The sequence below is a fragment of the Nerophis ophidion genome, linkage group LG11 (genome assembly GCF_033978795.1).
Source record: "Nerophis ophidion isolate RoL-2023_Sa linkage group LG11, RoL_Noph_v1.0, whole genome shotgun sequence".
Classification (NCBI taxonomy): domain Eukaryota; kingdom Metazoa; phylum Chordata; class Actinopteri; order Syngnathiformes; family Syngnathidae; genus Nerophis; species Nerophis ophidion.
Window position 1 is genome coordinate 42851416 of NC_084621.1, and position 19077 is coordinate 42870492.

Here is a 19077-nt window from a genome sequence, read left to right on the forward strand (position 1 = left end):
AACCATTCAAAGCTCTCACTGATGGAAGGAGGTTTTGGCTCAAAATCTCACGATACATGGCCCCATTCATTCTTTCCTTAACACGGATCAATCGTCCTGTCCCCTTAGCAGAAAAACAACCCCAAAGCATGATGTTTCCACCCCCCTGCTTCACAGTAGGTCTGGTGTTCTTGGGATGCAACTCAGTATTCTTCTTACTCCAAACACGACAAGTTGAGTTTATACCAAAAAGTTATATTTTTGTTTCATCTGACCACATGACATTCTCCCAATCATCTGCTGTATCATCCATTTGCTCTCTGGAAAACTTCAGACGGGCCTGGACATGCACTGGCTTAAGCAGGGGGACACGTCTGCACTGCAGGATTTGATTCCCTGTCTGCGTAGTGTGTTACTAATGGTAACCTTTTTTACTTTGGTCCCAGCTCTCTGCAGGTCATTCACAAGGTCCCCCCGTGTGGTTCTGGGATTTTTGCTCACCATTTTCATGATCATTTTGACCCCACGGAATGAGATCTTGCGTGGAGCCCCAGATCGAGGGAGATTATCAGTGGTCTTGTATGTCTTCCATTTTCTGATAACTACTCCCAGAGTTGATTTTTTTTTTCACACCAAGCTGCTTGCCTATTGTAGATTTACTCTTCCCAGTCTGGTGCAGGTCTACAATTATTTTCCTGGTGTCCAGTTTTGGCCATAGTGGAGTTTGGAGTCTGACTGTTTGAGGCTGTGGACAGGTGTCTTTTATACAGATAACGAGTTCAAAGTGCCATTAATACAGGTAACGAGTGGAGGACAGAAGAGCTTCTCAAAGAAGAAGTTACAGGTCTGTGAGAGCCAGAGATCTTCCTTGTTTGAAGTGAACAAATACTTATTTTCCACCATGATTTACAAATAAATTCTTTAAAATCCCTACAATGTGAATTCCTGGGTTTTTCACATTCTGTAGCTCACAGTTGAAGTGTACGTATGATGAAAATTACAGACCTCTGTCATCATTTTAAGTGGGAGAACTTGCACAATCGGTGGCTGACTAAATACTTTTGTATATATATATATGTATATGTATATATCCTAGATGATACCTTTAAGTATCCTCTAGAGGATACCTTTATCCTCTAGAGGATACCTTTAAGTATCCTCTAGGATACAAGGATTTGTATCAGTAATGTAGGAATAATGAACATACCAACAATGGTAATAGAGAACCTAGCAATAATGGTAATAGACAACTTGGCAATAATGGTAAGGAAACATTGAGCACATGATAACACTTTGAGACAGAGTACAACAATAACTAAAACTAAATTAAAGACCCTCATCTCTATATTTGAACCAAACCCAATGTTTGTATAATAGTTTGAATCGATTAGTAGTTTGCCATTGAGAAATATCCAAAGCCTCTCAAGTTATGAGCCTGCACTGGTCTTATAAAAATACGTTGTAGATTAGGCAGAAATAATTTGTTAAATGCTTTTTATAAGTTTATTAATTTATTATATTTGACAAGGTCATCAAATTTGAGCAACTTTGATTGCGTAAACAGATTATGAGTATGTTCTAAATAACCAAAGTTGTGAATGAGCCGCACTGCTTTTTTCTGTAATATGATCAGAGGATGAATTGTGTTGTGGTAAGTATTCCCCCATATTTCAACACAGTATGTAAGGTATGGCAGTACCAAGGTGCAGTATAGAGTACAAAGAAGTATTCAACACAGTATGTAAGGTATGGCAGTGCCAAGGTGCAGTATAGAGTACAGAGTGCATTTTCGTTGAAGTATAGTTTTGCTTTGTTTATAATTGAGAGGCTTTTGGAGATTTTTCTTTGAATGTGTCTGACATGAAGTTTCCATGATAGTTTACTATTAATTATTATTCCCATAAATGTATTCTCATTTACAACTTCGATTTGGGTACTATCAATACTTATTTCCTGTTCAGATGTCATGTTGCATTTCCAAACATCACTATCTTAGTTTTATTTATATTCAAAGATAATTTTTTTGTGTCCATCCATTTTTCTACTATATTTAGCTCTGTGTTTACTGTATTTATGAGCTCATTATTGTCATCAATACTGTAGAATTTATTTGTGTAGTCTGCAAATAGTATAAATTTCAGTACTTTAGATGTATTAAACATATCATTAATATATACATTAAGCAGTTTGGGCCCCAACACGGACCCTTGGGGGACACCACAAGCAATGCCAAGAGTATCAGATAAAAATGGACCCATCTTTACAAACTGTACCCTTCCTGTTAAATAACTTTTTAACCGGTCACCAGCCAGCCCCGTAATTCCACATCTTTCCGTTGTATTTAGTAGAATTGAATGATTAATGGTATCAAAAGCTTTCTTTAGATCAATAAAGATACCAACTGCATATCGTTGACGCTCCAGTGCATTAGTCATTTCTTCAATAGCTTCAGTTATCGCCATTGAGGTTGTTCGTTTGGACCTAAAGCCATACTGACCCTCATTGATTATATGATGCTTCCCAAGAAAAGATTCAAGTCGAGAGTTCAATAGTGTCACTAAGATTTTTGAGAAGTGAGGCAAAAGAGAGATTGGTCGGTAATTGGTGAAATCGTGTTGTTACTTTTGAAGAATGGAATTATCTTAGCCATTTTCATTTGACTTGGAAATCGGCCAGTCTCGAATGATAGGTTACATATATAAGTTAAGGGTTTCACAATATTCAGTATAACCTTTTGAACCAATATCATGTTGATATCATGGCAGTCAGTGGAGCACTTACTTTTACACTTGCGCACAATGTTTGTCACATCCTGCTCATTTGTAGTTGAGAGGAAGAATGACAAAGAATTCTGTTCAATTGTTGATTTTGTAACTCCATTGTCTGGGATATCAACAGCCAACTTAGGACCAATATTTACAAAAAAAAAATATCGAACTTATTCACTACATTAATCCTATTACAATCTTCACTATTTTCATCAATAAAGTAATCAGGAGAAGTAAACTTTGAATATTCTTGTTTGATTGAACTATCCAAAACATTCCAAGTTCCTTTTACATTGTTTTTGTTTTCGTATTGTTTTTTGATAATATAACCATTTGTTTGATCTAATAATTTATTTTTGTACTTATTGTATCGTTGATCGACTTCTTTCGTTTTTATTTTGATGAAAAGTTTGTAGAGATTGTTTTTCATTTTGAAGGCATTAATTATGCCTTTTGTGATTCAAGGGCTATTTTTGTTTTTCCCTTTTATAAAATATTCTTTCACAGGGCAGTATTTATTACGCAAGGAAGCAAAGATGTCTAAAAAATGACAATAAGCACTCTCCACATTTAGTTCTCTGTAAACTGAAGTCCAATCCTGAACTGCTAAACTATTGTTTAGGGCACAAATTGTTTCCTCAGTTGTTATTGGTTTGAAGATGTTTGTCATAGTGTCTTTGGTTTTCTTGAGATGACAGTCATACAAAGTAAAAACAGGTAAATTGTCAGTGATATCACATATAAATAGGCCACTGGTGATTTGATTTCCCATAATGTCAGTACAAATGTTGTGGAGGATTGTGGCACTAAGTGTTGTTATTCTGCTTGCTTTGGTTATGGTTGGATATACACAAGCTGTACATTGTGGCAATGAAGTCATCTACATACTTATGCTTGGTTGACTTTAACAAATCAATATTGAAATCACCACAGATAAATATGGTTTTATGGTTCACAGAGGAAAATAGTTTAGCCATCCATTCGTTGAAAATTTGTATGCTCGAAGCAGGTGCCCGGTATACACAACTCATGAAGATATTTGCCTTTTTTTTTCATTTCTGATTTCCACTGTTAAACATTCAAATAATCCATCGACTGCTATGGTCATGTTTGTTAAAACTTTAAATGTAACAGATTTATGAATGTACAATGCAACACCCCCCCCCCCCCTTCTCTATTTTATTTATTCTGTTTATGTATCTTAATTCATAGTCATTCAGACTAAAATCAATACCTTTACCAGTAATTGCAATAATGGTAAATGGATGAGTGAATTATTTCAAGTAATCCTTGATAGCCTCAAAGTTAGTGTACATGCTTCGTCTATTGAAATGTATTATTGACAGAGTATCTTCTGATTTTACACTGTTTTCATATTGTTCACAGGTAAAATAGTTACAGTTTTTTACAATCGCAGAGAAAAAATTCTTATCAGGGCCCATCTCCATATCAGTCTCTGTTGTGGCGTTGTCTTGATACTCACACATTTCCAGTTATTTTTGATGATTTTGTAGGATCTTCTGTAACATGTCCATGTCAATAATTGGTGTGGTCTGTGTTCTTGGTGTGGGTCGCATTGAGATGATTTAAAAGTCACCAAGCTACATTGATACCAAGTACTGCATCAATGTCCACACTTATCCAAATCTACTATTTTTCCCACCACTTACACTTTTGCTTCCTCCAGCATCCCATTTAGTTTGATGAAGATCATACAGTTCGTTTGCCAGGTTTGTTGAATCTTTTCCTTGGTGAGGGTTTTCTTATGGTCTATAATCCATAGCATCCAGCAACAGAAGAATCCACACCTGTGTATCTCAGGCTGCTAATGCTAGCCGGCTTCAGTGTGCTAGCCGGCAGCACCGATCAACACAGACAGCAGAGTGTCACGGCACAGTGACACAGTGAAGCCAAAAAAGTACAAAAAAGTACAAAAAAGCAAAGAAGATGTGCCGGTTTTGCCCAAAGTGATCAGACGCGCGCAAACTCCAAACAGGAAATGACGTGAACAAGTGGAATGGATTGGATACCGCCGCACGAAAGGGGCTCTCTACCTTACGCTATGAAGTGAGGGGAAATTGGCTTGAGCCCCCCTAAAATAGTTTTAGTGACGCCCCTGGATGGCAGTAAATATCATCAAAGACGCTATAATGTGGTAATCCATCTCTAATAAAGCACTTAGCTTTCCTGCACAACAACTTAAGCTTTTAGATTCTGTTATGAAAATGGACAATACAAATACAGTAGATTGGACCAACAATCCCAATATTTATTACCAGGACTGAACATGATGTTGGTTTATTTGCAGAACCTGATCCTTGTAGCAACCACAAACTAATGTGATCTATTGTCCTTTTCTCACGTTTAGTTCTGCTCTTAAACACTACTAATGTACTGACTTGATTGCATCACAGAAAGTTTCTCGAACAAACCAAATCTTCAAACAAATATTTTACAAAATAATAGCTGCAGACACAAACAGTCCGATTGTATTCCACAAGATGATTGAAAATATTTTTAAGAGCTATTTTCTTCGACGCACTTACGACTTGATTACCTTTTATGAACGACTTATTTTGGGACTCTTTAAAAGCTATTTCCTATCTCTCTATTTGAACAACTGGAACACCCAAAAACAACAGCAATCCGACATTTTCTGCTCAAACTCTACATTTATTTTCACTTTTTTTAATGCTACGCTCAAGCTGCTTGACCATTGTATGAACTAAGCCTCAAAGAAGAAAAACGGATGTGACGTCATATGCAACCAAGCGACTGGAAATATTATGGTCACAATCATTGTTATATGAAATGTTAATACAGTATATTGTTTTGTCTAAAATATAGGCCAACATGTGATGAGCAATTAATTTCAATAAAAAGTAAAAAGTTTCAGCTCAGTGTTAAAAATTAGACAACACCAATATTAATTTGATATATTTTATCTTCGTAACGTTTATTACTTTTTCAGTCTGATGCTAAATAAAGCAAATCTGTAAAATGAGAACATTGTATGTTGCGGGTCACTAAAAAACGAGTTGCGGGCTGCAAATGCCTCAATTTGGACAATAAAGTTCCACAGATGACTGCATCTATGCTTACACAGACAGTACAAGTTGAAAGTTAGAAAAATATTTATTTCACATTGTTCACATGCCTATATATATATATATATATATATATATATATATATATATATATATATATATATATATATATATAGATATATATGTATATGTATATGTATATATTTATATATATATATACATATATATATACATAAATATATATACATATATATATATACATAAATATATACATATACATATATATGACATAAAACTGGCCCCACACAGTACACCTACACTTGACACCATCACACAGTCTACAGTACATTGTTTACATTTCATCATTGCATGTACTTTATGTGTATTGGAATGGATCTGAGAAGTCTAAAAGTACCTTAAATATTAATTTCATGCAGTCATAGTTGCACACCTGATACATGCCTTCATGAACAAAGGAGCAACAAATACCAAAACGAAGGTTTCTCCCTGTGAGTGTGGGAGTCGTTTCTTATCAGGAACTCGATGTTATGGCTCTGAGAAATGTCAATGAAGGTCTCTGGGAACGACGTGGACTGAATTTTCACATATCCCTCATACCACAATTTTCTTTTACAAAAGTGATTCCAAAGCAAGGGTCATCTGAAACATTCATTAAGTGCATGCTTTATTCGGGAATTCCCATCCCTTCACGTTGCGTTTTTTTTTTTTTAAATGTGCGACCCTGCAGAAAAGTGCTGTCAAAAGTCCAGTGCAACAACAAAAGACGTGTATAAGTAATTCTGTCACGAAACTGGCACCAAGACACCTTTTTAATTTAGTGGTTCTTACAGAAATATTTCAGAGAAGTCATTTTGAGCGCAATCACGTCTCTGAGATGCAATTCCTAGTCAAGGCTCGAGTATTTTGTTAAAGTCTTGTTGAAATCTCAAGTCTTTTCCACCCGCACTGAGCACCCTTTACCATACAGTGGTACCTCAACTTAAGAGTGTTTTGAGATAAGAGCTGTCTCTTGGCTGATTGTTATGCTTTAAGTTGCAAGCAAACATTTTAGTCACAAGCATCCCCACCATTAGTTGGCCTATCAAACAGTGAGCCCTGTTATATCTAACCAAAACATCTGGTCTTACTCGCTAGCATTAACTTAAAACTAGAGATGGACATAAGTTAGTTTTTCCAACCATGGGAAGGAAGAAAGTGAGTGTGAAGGACAGTGATGAGAAGCAGGAGTGGATTATAGTCATTAAATGATTGAAGAAACCATTGAAAACATGACTGAGCGTGTGACAAACTTTGCTAGTCGACACCATGCTAAAGATGGTAACGATGATAAAATATAATTGAAACGGTGGACATTTATCAATGCAAAATAATGGAGAAGCAGCTGGAAGGAGATAAGTCCACTCTCCAATAATAATGATGTACATTCTTGAATTTCCCTTTGTTTCTAGTGCATTCTATAGTATTGTTTTTATACAATAATTTTAAAAGTTTGTTTTTCTGGTTGAAAGGCATGTCACATGTTAAAATTATGCTGTTTAGGGGCAGGGCATTTCAATGGGAGATTTGAGAAAAGTTACTGAGATTGTAAATTGAGGAACTACTATATAATTTCATCCTGAGAACCAGTGTCTCGTTCTTCATTTACAAATGTCCACTGCGGGTGTCCGGTTGATTCTTCTTTGCAAAAGTGTGGCACAGTGAGTCCCATCTGAGAGAATATTAGTCCCCCTACACTCTGTAAAACTGTCCGGAGCATATTTTGTCAAGTTTTTGGTTGAAGAATGCGCTTTTCTCTTCTTTATTTATCTCAAGCTGCTGCGCCTCTGTTGAAGTCTTCAGACTTTATAAAGCCGTGTAGAAACCAATTCGTTCAGCATGTTTGCACAAAGAAAGCTATTGCGTTCGTCTACGTTTGACTGGCGTGAACAGTAACAAACTGCCAAGACGCTTCTTTCCAAATGCAAAGACGGCTAATGGCTTATCTTAGTTTGACACGTATCTTGCTGTCAAACATTTACCACCTTTTGGTTGGAGCTCTCTGTGGCCCACAGTGATTGTAAGCCATCAGCTTGTCAGTCAGGAGAAGGGGGAGGAGGAGAACGTCAAAGTCTTCATGAGTCAAGTATCGGATGTGTGTGGCGACTTAAGCAAAGTTCATCTATATGAACATAAATATTCACACAACACAATCGCTCACTTACATAAAAAAGAAGGAAAACGTAAGAAGTGCATAGGCTAAAGCCCTACGTTTCACTTAAATGTGCAACATCTCCATGTCAGAGTTTGCTCTTTTGGCGTTTGTTGAGTTAAACCCATCAATACGCCATTTTGTGTTTGTTGGTTTAGCAGCAACAGGGAAAAACCTGCATTGCCCTGAGTTTGGAGACCAATTAAATAAATACATAAAAAATAACAGACAGTATAATAAATTAAGTTGCTGGGATACTGTGGACCTACCTACACATCCAACGAGTAACTTTTTGAGCGTTTCCGACACAACCGACGGAACCACACCCAGTATAAAACCATCATCAGCAGCCAGTAACACAAATAGGCCACACAGCCAAAGACAAGAAATTCAGTTTCCAGTCTCTTTACTTGACTGTACCAGTTCTCGATGCTCTCCCTCCAGATAGTGTAAAACATCCCAGATAACAGAAGCGCTGTCCACACCGACAAGGGCAGGAGCGGCATGTAGTTGCCCACTATCTTCTTTCGACCCGACGTCCCCCAGCTGCTTTTGTTCATGGTGAGGATGGCAAAGTACTTGGCGGGCAACAAGCTGGTCATGTACAAGGCGGAGTAGAGCGACATGAACACCATCACCGCGTCCCTGCGCAAGATGCAGGCGTAGGCGGCCTTCACCAGCCCGATTAGCTGGATGCAGCACAGCACCCACAGGATGTCCCACAGCGTGCCCGTCCAGAACACCTGGATGATGGTGGCTGTGACGAAAAAGGGGAACACCCCGGAAACAATGGACTCGTACGTCATCCACAGGTGGTGCTTGTGCCACCACATGGCGTTGAAGAGCCACTCGCGGAAGTACGACTTGGTCCAGCGGGTTTGCTGGTTGAGCCAACGCAAGAACTGAGCGGGCGTCTCGGTGTAGCATTTGGAGTTAGCCGTGTATCTGCGGGAAGGACAGGAAAACGTTCATTTAATACGCATTTATATTTCATTTAAAAACCTATACGACTTTGTAAACTAATTCTGTCTTGCTTTTATGTTCTATACACAGCAGTCATTTAGTTTTTTTTATGGAGAATGTCAGAATCGTATAAAATTGTGTTTTACAACAAACAAGGTTTAATATTTCCTTATATGGCCAAAGAATAAAATGCTCTAACTTTATTTTTCTTGGTAAAGTTCCACTTTCTAGAGCCCATTTTTAAATCTTTTAGTCAGAATTCCAATGCCATTTGTCTCCCTTTTTTGTGTTTAGTCTTTTGTATATTACGTAATTCATCACGAAACTCAGTTAAAAAATAAAAAAAATGACACTAAATGATCCATCCATCCATCCATCCATCCATCCATCCAGCCATCCATCATCTTCCCCTTATCCGAGGTCGGGTCGCGGGGGCAGCAGCCTAAGCAGGGAAGCCCAGACTTCCCTCTCCCCAGCCACTTTGTGTAGCTCTTCCTGGGATGTATATATATATATATACATATATATATATATATATATATATATATATATAGGTGTGGGAAAAATCACAAGACTACTTCATCTCTACAGAACTGTTTCATGAGGGGTTCCCTCAATCATCTCCTGATGATTGAGAGAACCCCTCATGAAACAGTTCTGTAGAGATGAAGTAGTCTTGTGATTTTTCCCACACCTACATATTGCGCTCTACCACGGTATCGAGCACTATTCTCTGGATAATCCAATTAAGACATATATATATATATATATATATATATATATATATATATATATATATATTAGGGGTGGGCAAATTAATGCGTTAATTACGCGTTAACTCATCAATCCATTACGCCGACAATTATTTTATAGCACATTTGCGTATGTTGTTTACATGCTTTTATTTTGTTAACGCCTTTTCTTAACAAGATGGCATCTCCCGGATGTACTTCGGCGTCGAGGGGCTCTTGGTAAAGATGGAACATTTGGCGAAAATACCGGACAATTCTGGAAATTTCATGGCTGGCTTACAGTGTGGTCACTCCGGGATCACTTACAACCGCCAGAAAATTCTGAATGTGGATAGATCGGGCCGTTTTGGACTGAATGACGCGTGCTTGCTAGACCGGCTAGCTAGCATGGGAATACTTTGCTTTGCCGGCTACATCCAACGGCCTGTGAAGCAGCAGAGTATATGTGTTGTCTGTCTATTTATCAATAATGCAGACGAGGAGTGTTGGCTGAGTTCTTAACGTTTGCTTTCAGAGTGTGCATATAACAACATACAAGATGCCGTCATGGCGATACAACCTATACCGGGCTACCGCGCATGCTCGTCACTCCTGTTGCATGCTGGGTAGGGTAGTTATTTTTTTCCCTGGCTCATAACATCACAATATAGTACCATGTATATGCGTTCAGTTTATCAAAGCACCAAGCAAACAATCGGAAAATTCCCATCATATCAATTCCTAGATATGGTCATAATTATTTTAAGTGCACTACGCAGAATAAACACAACATTACTAATATTGCTACTATGGATAATTTGATCAAAAATTCCCTAAAACAGCCCACTACCTATAATATAGGTTTTTTAAACATAAGACCCTGATAAAAAAAATGTTTCTGCTGTTACCTCAGAAATTGCCTGTTCAGATGTTATGATTGTGGCTAAGAGATTTGTATGTAGATTATATTTATTTTCCATAACAAACAGGAAAACTTGAATACCCTGGCAGTGGCAATAAGCTTAAATGTTTGTATTTACATTTTTGGAGTTGATTTTCATAAAATATGCTATTTAACTGCTACTGTTTAACAAGGACTGATTTAAATTGTGTTTGCACAACAAATGTTTTGGCGCTTTTGTTCATGTGGGAGAATATTCCAATAAAGGTGCATTACACACTACTTTTGAATTTATTATTGGGCTTTGCGTATACAATGCAGTTAATCGCGATTAATCGGAGAAATAGTGCAATTAACTTCGATTAAAATGTTTAATCGTTGCCCAGCCCTAATATATATATATACATATATACATATATATTTTTTATTTTTATTATTTTTTTTTTTTTTAATCGAACAAACTGGTTATTTGTAATACCTTTTTTTATATCCAACAATGCAACAATTACAAACGGTGTATATACAAACTGGATATTTTTAGAGTAGTTTCGTTTGCCATATTTTAATTGTCCAATGTGCCCCACAAAGTCTGCCTAGCAACAAGTGGCCTCCATTAGAGCACTTCAGTGAATCTCAATTGCCTTTTAATTTTAGTAATAAAGTGTTACAATAAAGCGCTAATTATTAATCATTGTGTATTATTTATGATTTTTTACCACTGAAGACAATTAAAATAATACGTCAGATGGTGTAGTTTTAGTGGCTTACTTTGTGGCGTAGCCCATGCTCAGCATACGGTTGGTGAGATGTCTGTCGTCTCCAAAAGTGCAATGAGTCCCTAAAAACTTCTGATTGTACCAAGATTCCAGAAACGCCTGCAGGAGATCGTTCCTGTACAAGCCTAATCAGGAAGGAGGACAACAAGTGACATTTATTAGGCGTGTGTCTATCGGCAGTTGGACGGTGTGTGTAGAGAATCCTACCCAAAGGTCCACTGATGCAGGAGACGCAGTTGAAGAAGGACTGACAGGACCTTTCTATGTTGAAGGCCATCCAGTAGCGAAGGCTGCTCATGAAGCTGATGTAGGAGTCCTTCATGTTGAGGATCATCACATCTCCGCCGACTGCGCCGTACTTGGGGTTGCTCTCCAGCACCTTACACAGCTCCACCGTGGCCATGGCGTCCAATTTGGTGTCTGAGTCGCACACCTGGCCGATCACAAAGCGTCACGTGGGGTTTTTCCTTCTCAAAAAAGAACATTAAGAGAAGAAACGAGGCCTACCTGGATGTACTCCACTGTATCTCCGAGGGCTTTGAAGGCGGTGTACATCACCTCCCGCTTGCCCCCCCACTGCTGCATGATGCACACGCAGTTCTTGGTCTGGATCAGGTGCTCCACTTCGCGCCGTTGTGGGTCCTCCATTTCTAGAATATAGTCTGCCTCCACTCCTGAGCCCACAGAAGCTGTGTCCATGGTGGGATCCCAGGTGTGGTAGTTGTTGTACCACACGTAACAACCCGGGTCCCGGTCAGCAAACACCTCTCTGAACATGTCCATCATGTACATGTCGTCTTCCGAGTTCCCGTCCACCACCATGATGATGCGCAGCAGCTCGGACGGGTAGTTTAGGGCCCGGATGGAGTTGAGGCACTCTCTGAGGTAGACCGGGTCCTCCTGGTAGGCTGATATGGTGAAGCCGATGGTCTTGGTGAAAGTGCAAGGAGTCTTTCGAGCTTTCATCCCCCGCTGCTCGATGTAGGCGAAGATGCTCTGGACCAGCACGTGGAGCGACAGCAGGAGGCCGTAAATACCGAAGGAGATGATTCCGTACATGGACTTGACCAGCTGTCGGCCCTTGACGTATGCCCACACCATCACGCCCAAAACGGCCAACGCAAAGATGAAGGTGAAGACCGCTCGGAGTATCGACAGCAGCTTTTTCAGAAGAGGTTTCAGCTCCATTGTGTGACTTCACCTGAGGAACAGGTCCAAGAACATACAGAATTTATGCAAGGGAGGTGGAAGCACACCTGTTCTATGGAAAGATGTCCCATAAAGGCACTGAGTGCTTTTATGGCTCTTTAAAATGTGTTGCAATTCGAAACCGCTGTGAGTGTCACACCTAAAAGTGGATTGCAAGTTATAAATCATAGCACTTATACAATACATTATCATATCATATAGAATATATTGCTTTTATATGAGAATACAATGGAAATATACGATTTATTTTAACATCCAGTTTCTATACTGCTTGTCACGGGGGAGCTAGTGCCTGCATGATACAATGTCCATCCATCCATTATCTACCGCGTATTCCCTTTTGGGGTGACAGGGAGCGCTGGCGCCTATCTCAGCTACAATCTTTAGACCAGTGGTTCTCAAAAGGGGATACGCGTACCCCTGGGGAAACTTGAAGGGCGGAAGGATGTGTACACCCTGGACAAGTTTCCACCTCAACGCAGGGCCATGATACAATGTGATAAATACAACACATTAAGTAATCAGTAATTCAAAAAGAATACGCCAAAATTATCACTCGATATTTGAAAAAATGTAAAACAGTAGATTGAACACGTCTGTTGTGCATTACTTCGAGTATTTATTTCATGCTTAACAACTGCTCAATATGGCCACCACCGGCAGCATGGACAACGTCAAGACGATACGAGAATTCCTTCCAAATGTGCCACAGGATTTGTTGGACTCACCATTTTGAGGGTAAATAAACATTTGGTCTTCCTACAATTAAACGGCGCCCAAATAAAACTTGGCTACTTCCTATATCAAATGACAATTGATTCAATCTATTGCAATGATTTAGAACTGAATAAATGTGTGATGATGTTGGCGTATTCTTTTTGAATCAGACAGTACATTACATTTTAGTAAAAAAAAAAAACACATAAGCAGTAGTAAAAGAAGAAAAAAAATATTTATATTAGAATTTTTTGTATGGTGTATAACATTTAGTTTTCCATACACACATATGGGAGATTCTTAATCTCGATGGGACTTTCCTGGGTGTAGGATAAAACTACATATAAAAATAAATAAATCATATTAATATACATGATATAATATGTATATTTACATTATATGTTTATATAATACATACACAAATAATATATATTAAACAAAATAATCTAATATGATGTATGACATAGATATATAGTGAAACATTTATAATACATATAAAATGCGGCATGCAAATGGACTGAAATAATGTAAATGCTAAATGTACAAATTTCTAATAGAACATATTTTACAAAGTACTGAAATAATATAATATAATATAAATATCATACATATTATAACCACGTAAGTATTAAAATACTACTGAAAATGTGATAAATGTAAATGTAAAAGATATTGTCAAATTATTATAAAAAATAATGATTACTTTTGATTTACGCAAAATCGTTTTGAATTTCAAGTAAAAAAAAAAAGAAATAAAATAGAACATGTAATTAAATGGTGTATTTTGTTTAAACTGCTAATAGAATCCATAGAGAGTTTTACCTGATGCGGTGCTTGCGACGCACCCAGAGTAAAGAGTGTAGGTCCTGTGTGCTGACCTGTCGAGCAGAGCTGGTCTTTATAAGCTGCAGGTTGGCTGTGAAGCCATGTGTGTGGAAGGGATGGTGAACGAACGGCGCCCCCACTGAGTCAGCCGTGCGTCACTCCAAGTGTGCAAGGCGGTGATTCCCTTTGGCTTGAGCGGTACTTACAAATTCCTTTCCTATGTTTCTTATGTTTTGTTTTTTTTAACTCTAAAAACATCATTCTCATGTCTGGAAATAATACCAATATAGTTTACTGTTTATGTCTACTGAACTTTCACATTTTACTTCAGCCTAGCTGGCAATAACTTTCGACCCCAGCAAACATGTATTTTAACTATTATAAACGTAATCTCTATGCTTTTTAACGGTCGAATAAAATTGCGCAATAGAATCCATAATTTATCATCCAAATAAATGTCTCCCTCTAGTGGCCGCATTGTCATATTGCAAAAACGAACAGTGAAACATAAGATTTGTTTTTCCTTTCGCCTGCCGAGCAAGTCATCTTATTTTCTCCAACCACCACCGCGTCACAGCCGGACCTGACGTCAACATGATCACATCCTCTAAAACGATTTTCTATTCTTTTTTCTTTTTTTTTTACAAGCAAATCTGTGGCCCACACCCTTCCTAAACCACACGAAGCTGCTTGAGCCATCATACACCATTACAGGCACAAATGGAAGCCACCGGGCAGCTGATGTCATGGGAGGCATGGAGATGATGAGACAGTATTATATTATTTGGGAACCACTTGTGTGCTGCCTGAATGGACTTCACATATTGTATTAATGTCATATATTATTGTTATGTCATGACAACATCTGTTACAGCAGTGATTATGAAAGTGCGGTATGTGTACCACTAGTGCAGTGGTTCTTAACCTGGGTTCGATCGAACCCTAAGGGTTCGGTGAGTTAGGCTCAGGGGTTCGGCGGAGGTCCAGACACACCTGACTCCTCGTGTAAATAAAAACCTCTTGTCGTATTACGGATACGGCAACAGCAGAAGTCACACTGATTTGCAGGTGTGTAATTTGTTGTGAGTTCATGCGCTGTGTTGGTTTTGTTCTTTGAACAAGGTGATGTTCATGCACGGTTCATTTTGTGCACCAGTAAAAAAACATGGTAGCACTTTAGTATGGGGAACATATTCACCATTAATTAGTTGGTAATTAACATGCAATTTAGTAACACATTGGCTCTATTAAGTACTTATTAAAGCCTTATTCGGCATGGCCTTTTTGTATAACCCTAACCCTCTAACCCGGGCCCTAACCAAATAACTCTGAATTAAGTCTTTGTTACGCAGAATATGTTCCCCATACTAAAGTGTTACCAAAAACATATAACTTTGTCTTGAATTTGAAAAATACTAACATGTTAGTTTTCACTAAAGAAGGGTTCGGTGAATGCGCATATGAAACTGGTGGGGTTGGTACCTCCAACAATGTCAAGAACCACTGCACTAGTGGTACGCAGGCTTCATCAAGTGGCATGCTAAATGATCACTTAATGAAATATTCAAACACAGTGTTACTATTCACACTGTATCTAATGTTACAATGACCCAAAACATGTTCAAACCTCTGCCTTGTATTTAATGAATATTTAGGCCGACTGCGCAACTCTATCTAATGTTGGTCATTGTGGTGATACTTGGAGAGCATTTTTTTTTTCTGAGTTGGTACTTTAAAAGTACAGTAAAAAAAATTGAGAACCACTGTTTCAGGATTAGTTAATGAACAGTTCATCTAACATGAATAGTGTTGGAGTGGAGCCAGATTTGATGCACTTCAGTTAAATTTGCGTGACAGATCATTTACAATACTTTCTCCTTCTGTATGACTGTCAAGCCAGGGGTCTCCACAGTACAGTCCAGTGGACATCAATGGTCCTGTTTTAGCAAACTCGCAACACTTTGTAGATGTAAAATGAAAAATTATTTGGGGGGGAAAGCAAAAATGTGTTATGAGACTCAGCATAGAGCTACTTTCCAATGTGTAGTCTCATCGTGTCCAAAGTGCAGCCTGAGGGCCATAAGTGGCTTGCAGCACATTTTTAAAATACTATTATTAAAAAAAAATAAATAAATGTGAAATAGAAGTGCAAATAAGGCTAAAGTAACAGGAAAAAGTTAAAATATTGACACTAAGAACTAGGTGTAGATTCCTAAAGTAGTCTTAAGCTTGACGCTCCTCTACTATCACATTCATTCCGCTTGCTGCGGCAACAACAAAACAAAACTTCAGACGTTCTTCTTCATTTGTATGGTTTACTTGTGATCTTAATAATTCAAAACATAAAACAGTCACGATGTGGGAACAAATGAATGACAAAATAAAGAGAGTTTGTTGCAGTACTAGTTAGAAAAAGTATGAATGAGAATAAGTATGAGTGAGGTCAAAAAACTGTGTGGCTCGATTCCACCGCACCTGACAGCAATTACCCATAACACCTTGCGTCCAAAAACCCCCTTACCACCCAGATCCTTCCGCCATATATGCACTTAAAACAGTTACGTCATCAAATCATTTTGACAAATAATAATTACAATTAAAGTGAGCTTTTTATAATTACTCTAAGCATTCAATATATCAATTTTCTTATCATGCAAATAAAGTAAATAGTCCTATTTTGACTGAATAAACATAAAGCACCTTCCATAAAATGTAAATTAATTTAAACAGCATTTAGGCTCCTACACTAGGGATGTACAATGTTTTGGGTTTTTTGCCAACAAAGATAACTTTCTGCATTTCAAGAAGGATACTGATCACCAATTAATTACCAAGGTCCTGGATTCGCTCAGGATCTTTCCGTGTGGAGATTGCATGTCCTTCCCATGACTAAGTGGGTTCCGTCTGGGTACTCTGGCTACCTCCCACTGCCAAAAACATGCACCAGGGGATAGGTTGATTGGCAGCACTAAATTGGCCATAGTGTGTGAATGTGATTGTGAATGTTGTCTACCTATCTGCCCTGTAATGAGGTGGTGACCTGTCCAGGTTGTACGCCGCCTTCCACCCAATTGTAGCTGAGATAGGCTCTGAAGGGATTAAGCGGTAGACAATGGCTGGATGGATGGATGGATATCTATCATTTTTTAAATGTAAATTGAAATTTAATTTGCACACATGCACTTTCTTGCTGGGCAGTTTCTTTAACACAGGCTATACAGGCTTTTAAAACACTTTCATAGCAATGCTGGTGGTTCAGTTTAATGTGTTGAAGTGTGATGTTTGTTTTTCCTCTGCGCAGAATGTTTGCAGAACATTCGGTGTACATAGATAGCCCACAAAATGTCTTCCACTGAAACAATGAAGAAGTCTCAAACAACTGATGCCATTTTTGCTCCCAATGAGCTCAGGGAATTCTCAGGGCACTCTATTGAATGCAACTGGACTGTTTGGTTTGTTTTAGAAGACATTTCACCATTGATCCAAGTAGATTCAAGATTCAAGATTGTTTATTTTCATATGCACAGTTACACAGACAGTTTGCCGTACAATGAAAATCTTTTTTTGCTAGTCCACCCTTCAACAAGTCGCACGGTACTAAGCTAAAAAATAAAAAATAAAAATAAAAAGTATATACAAGGCACAGTAAGTAACATAATTTTATTGCACAATCTGATTGACAGTCAACAGAATAAATATGGAGGTGACCTTGGGTCACAGCAGCAGTTAAAGTGTCTTTAGTGATCAAATGTGAAAGGTGTCTACAGTGATGGTTCACAGTTCGGGGGTGGACAAGGTAGTTGTCTTTTGTTCAAAAAGACAAAAAGTAAAGACGGTGGGGTGGGAGCTAGCATTCACAAGTTAGCATTCACAAGCCTGATGGCCTGTGGGTAAAAACTGTTTGTCAGTCTCGTAGTCCTGGATTTCAGGCTCCTGTATCGTCTGCCTGATGGTAGGAGGCTGAACAGACTGTGCTGGGGATGTGTACTGTCCTTTATGATGTTGTGTCCTCTCCTGGTGGCCCTGGTAGAGTACATGTCCTGTAGTGAGGGGAAGGCTGCTCCTGATATGTACTGAGCAGTTTTAATCACTCGCTGGAGTGCCTTCCTGTCCTTAGCAGTGCAGTTTCCATACCAGACTGTGATTGAGCTGGTAAGGACACTCTCAACCGTACTTCTACAGAAGGTGCTGAGAATTTTGGGTGGCATACCAAATTTGATCAGCCTTCTTAGGAAGTAGAGTCGCTGCTGGGCTTTCTTTATTGTTTGTTGGGTGTTGTGATCCCAGGTGAGGTCCTCGCTGATGTGGGTCCCGAGGAATTCAAAGGATTTTACCCTGTCCACCGTTGTCCCCCCTATGTACAAAGGTGTGTACTGTGCACTTCTTCTCCCTGGATCAATAATCATCTCCTTTGTCTTGACTGTGTTCAAGGAGAGATTATTATCCTGATACCAGGCCACCAGTTCCGCTACCTCCCTTCTGTACGCTGCCTCAGCTCCCCTGGTAATCTGATGAGGCTTTGTCAGTTCATTGTCATAGACTTAGATTGGTCAGATCGAGTGTTGCGGCTGGTGCTAAAACCCCAAATATTATACTCTAAAACCGGTAAGATGTGCCTGGGCAAGTTTGGTTTCACCCTATTGTAGTGAGAAAAAAAACTGTTGAGATGCAATCGAGCAATCCTACTGTCAATGCCAATGATAGTCGTTAAAGTGTAATTTCCCCTCTTTGAGGTATTGTTTGGCGGAAAGATCGCTGTGGATCGACCACTAAACGCCCAAAATAGTCGGAATCCCCCACGTTAGCGTTCCATTCAGTTGTAAACAAATGGCACAAAGGAGCATCTGTGACCAGAATGTCTCTAACTCCTGTTATTTGTTGGAGGCTGAATTCCATAGTCTTTTGGGAATGATTGAAAGGACAGGGAGATAGGTGGAGTCACAGACCACCTC

The 19077-nt window shown here is 38.7% G+C and overlaps 1 protein-coding gene across 1 annotated transcript; it reads right to left on the bottom strand.

Moving 5' to 3' along the window:
• Positions 1–6088: 6088 nt before the first annotated feature.
• has1 (hyaluronan synthase 1) lies at positions 6089–14256 on the bottom strand. Its single transcript, XM_061914730.1, is given in 6 exon segments — positions 6089–8416; positions 8419–8948; positions 11367–11499; positions 11582–11807; positions 11882–12575; positions 14123–14256. Coding segments are annotated over 5 exon segments (1593 nt in total). The 5' UTR covers positions 12563–12575; positions 14123–14256; the 3' UTR covers positions 6089–8393.
• Positions 14257–19077: the final 4821 nt, after the last annotated feature.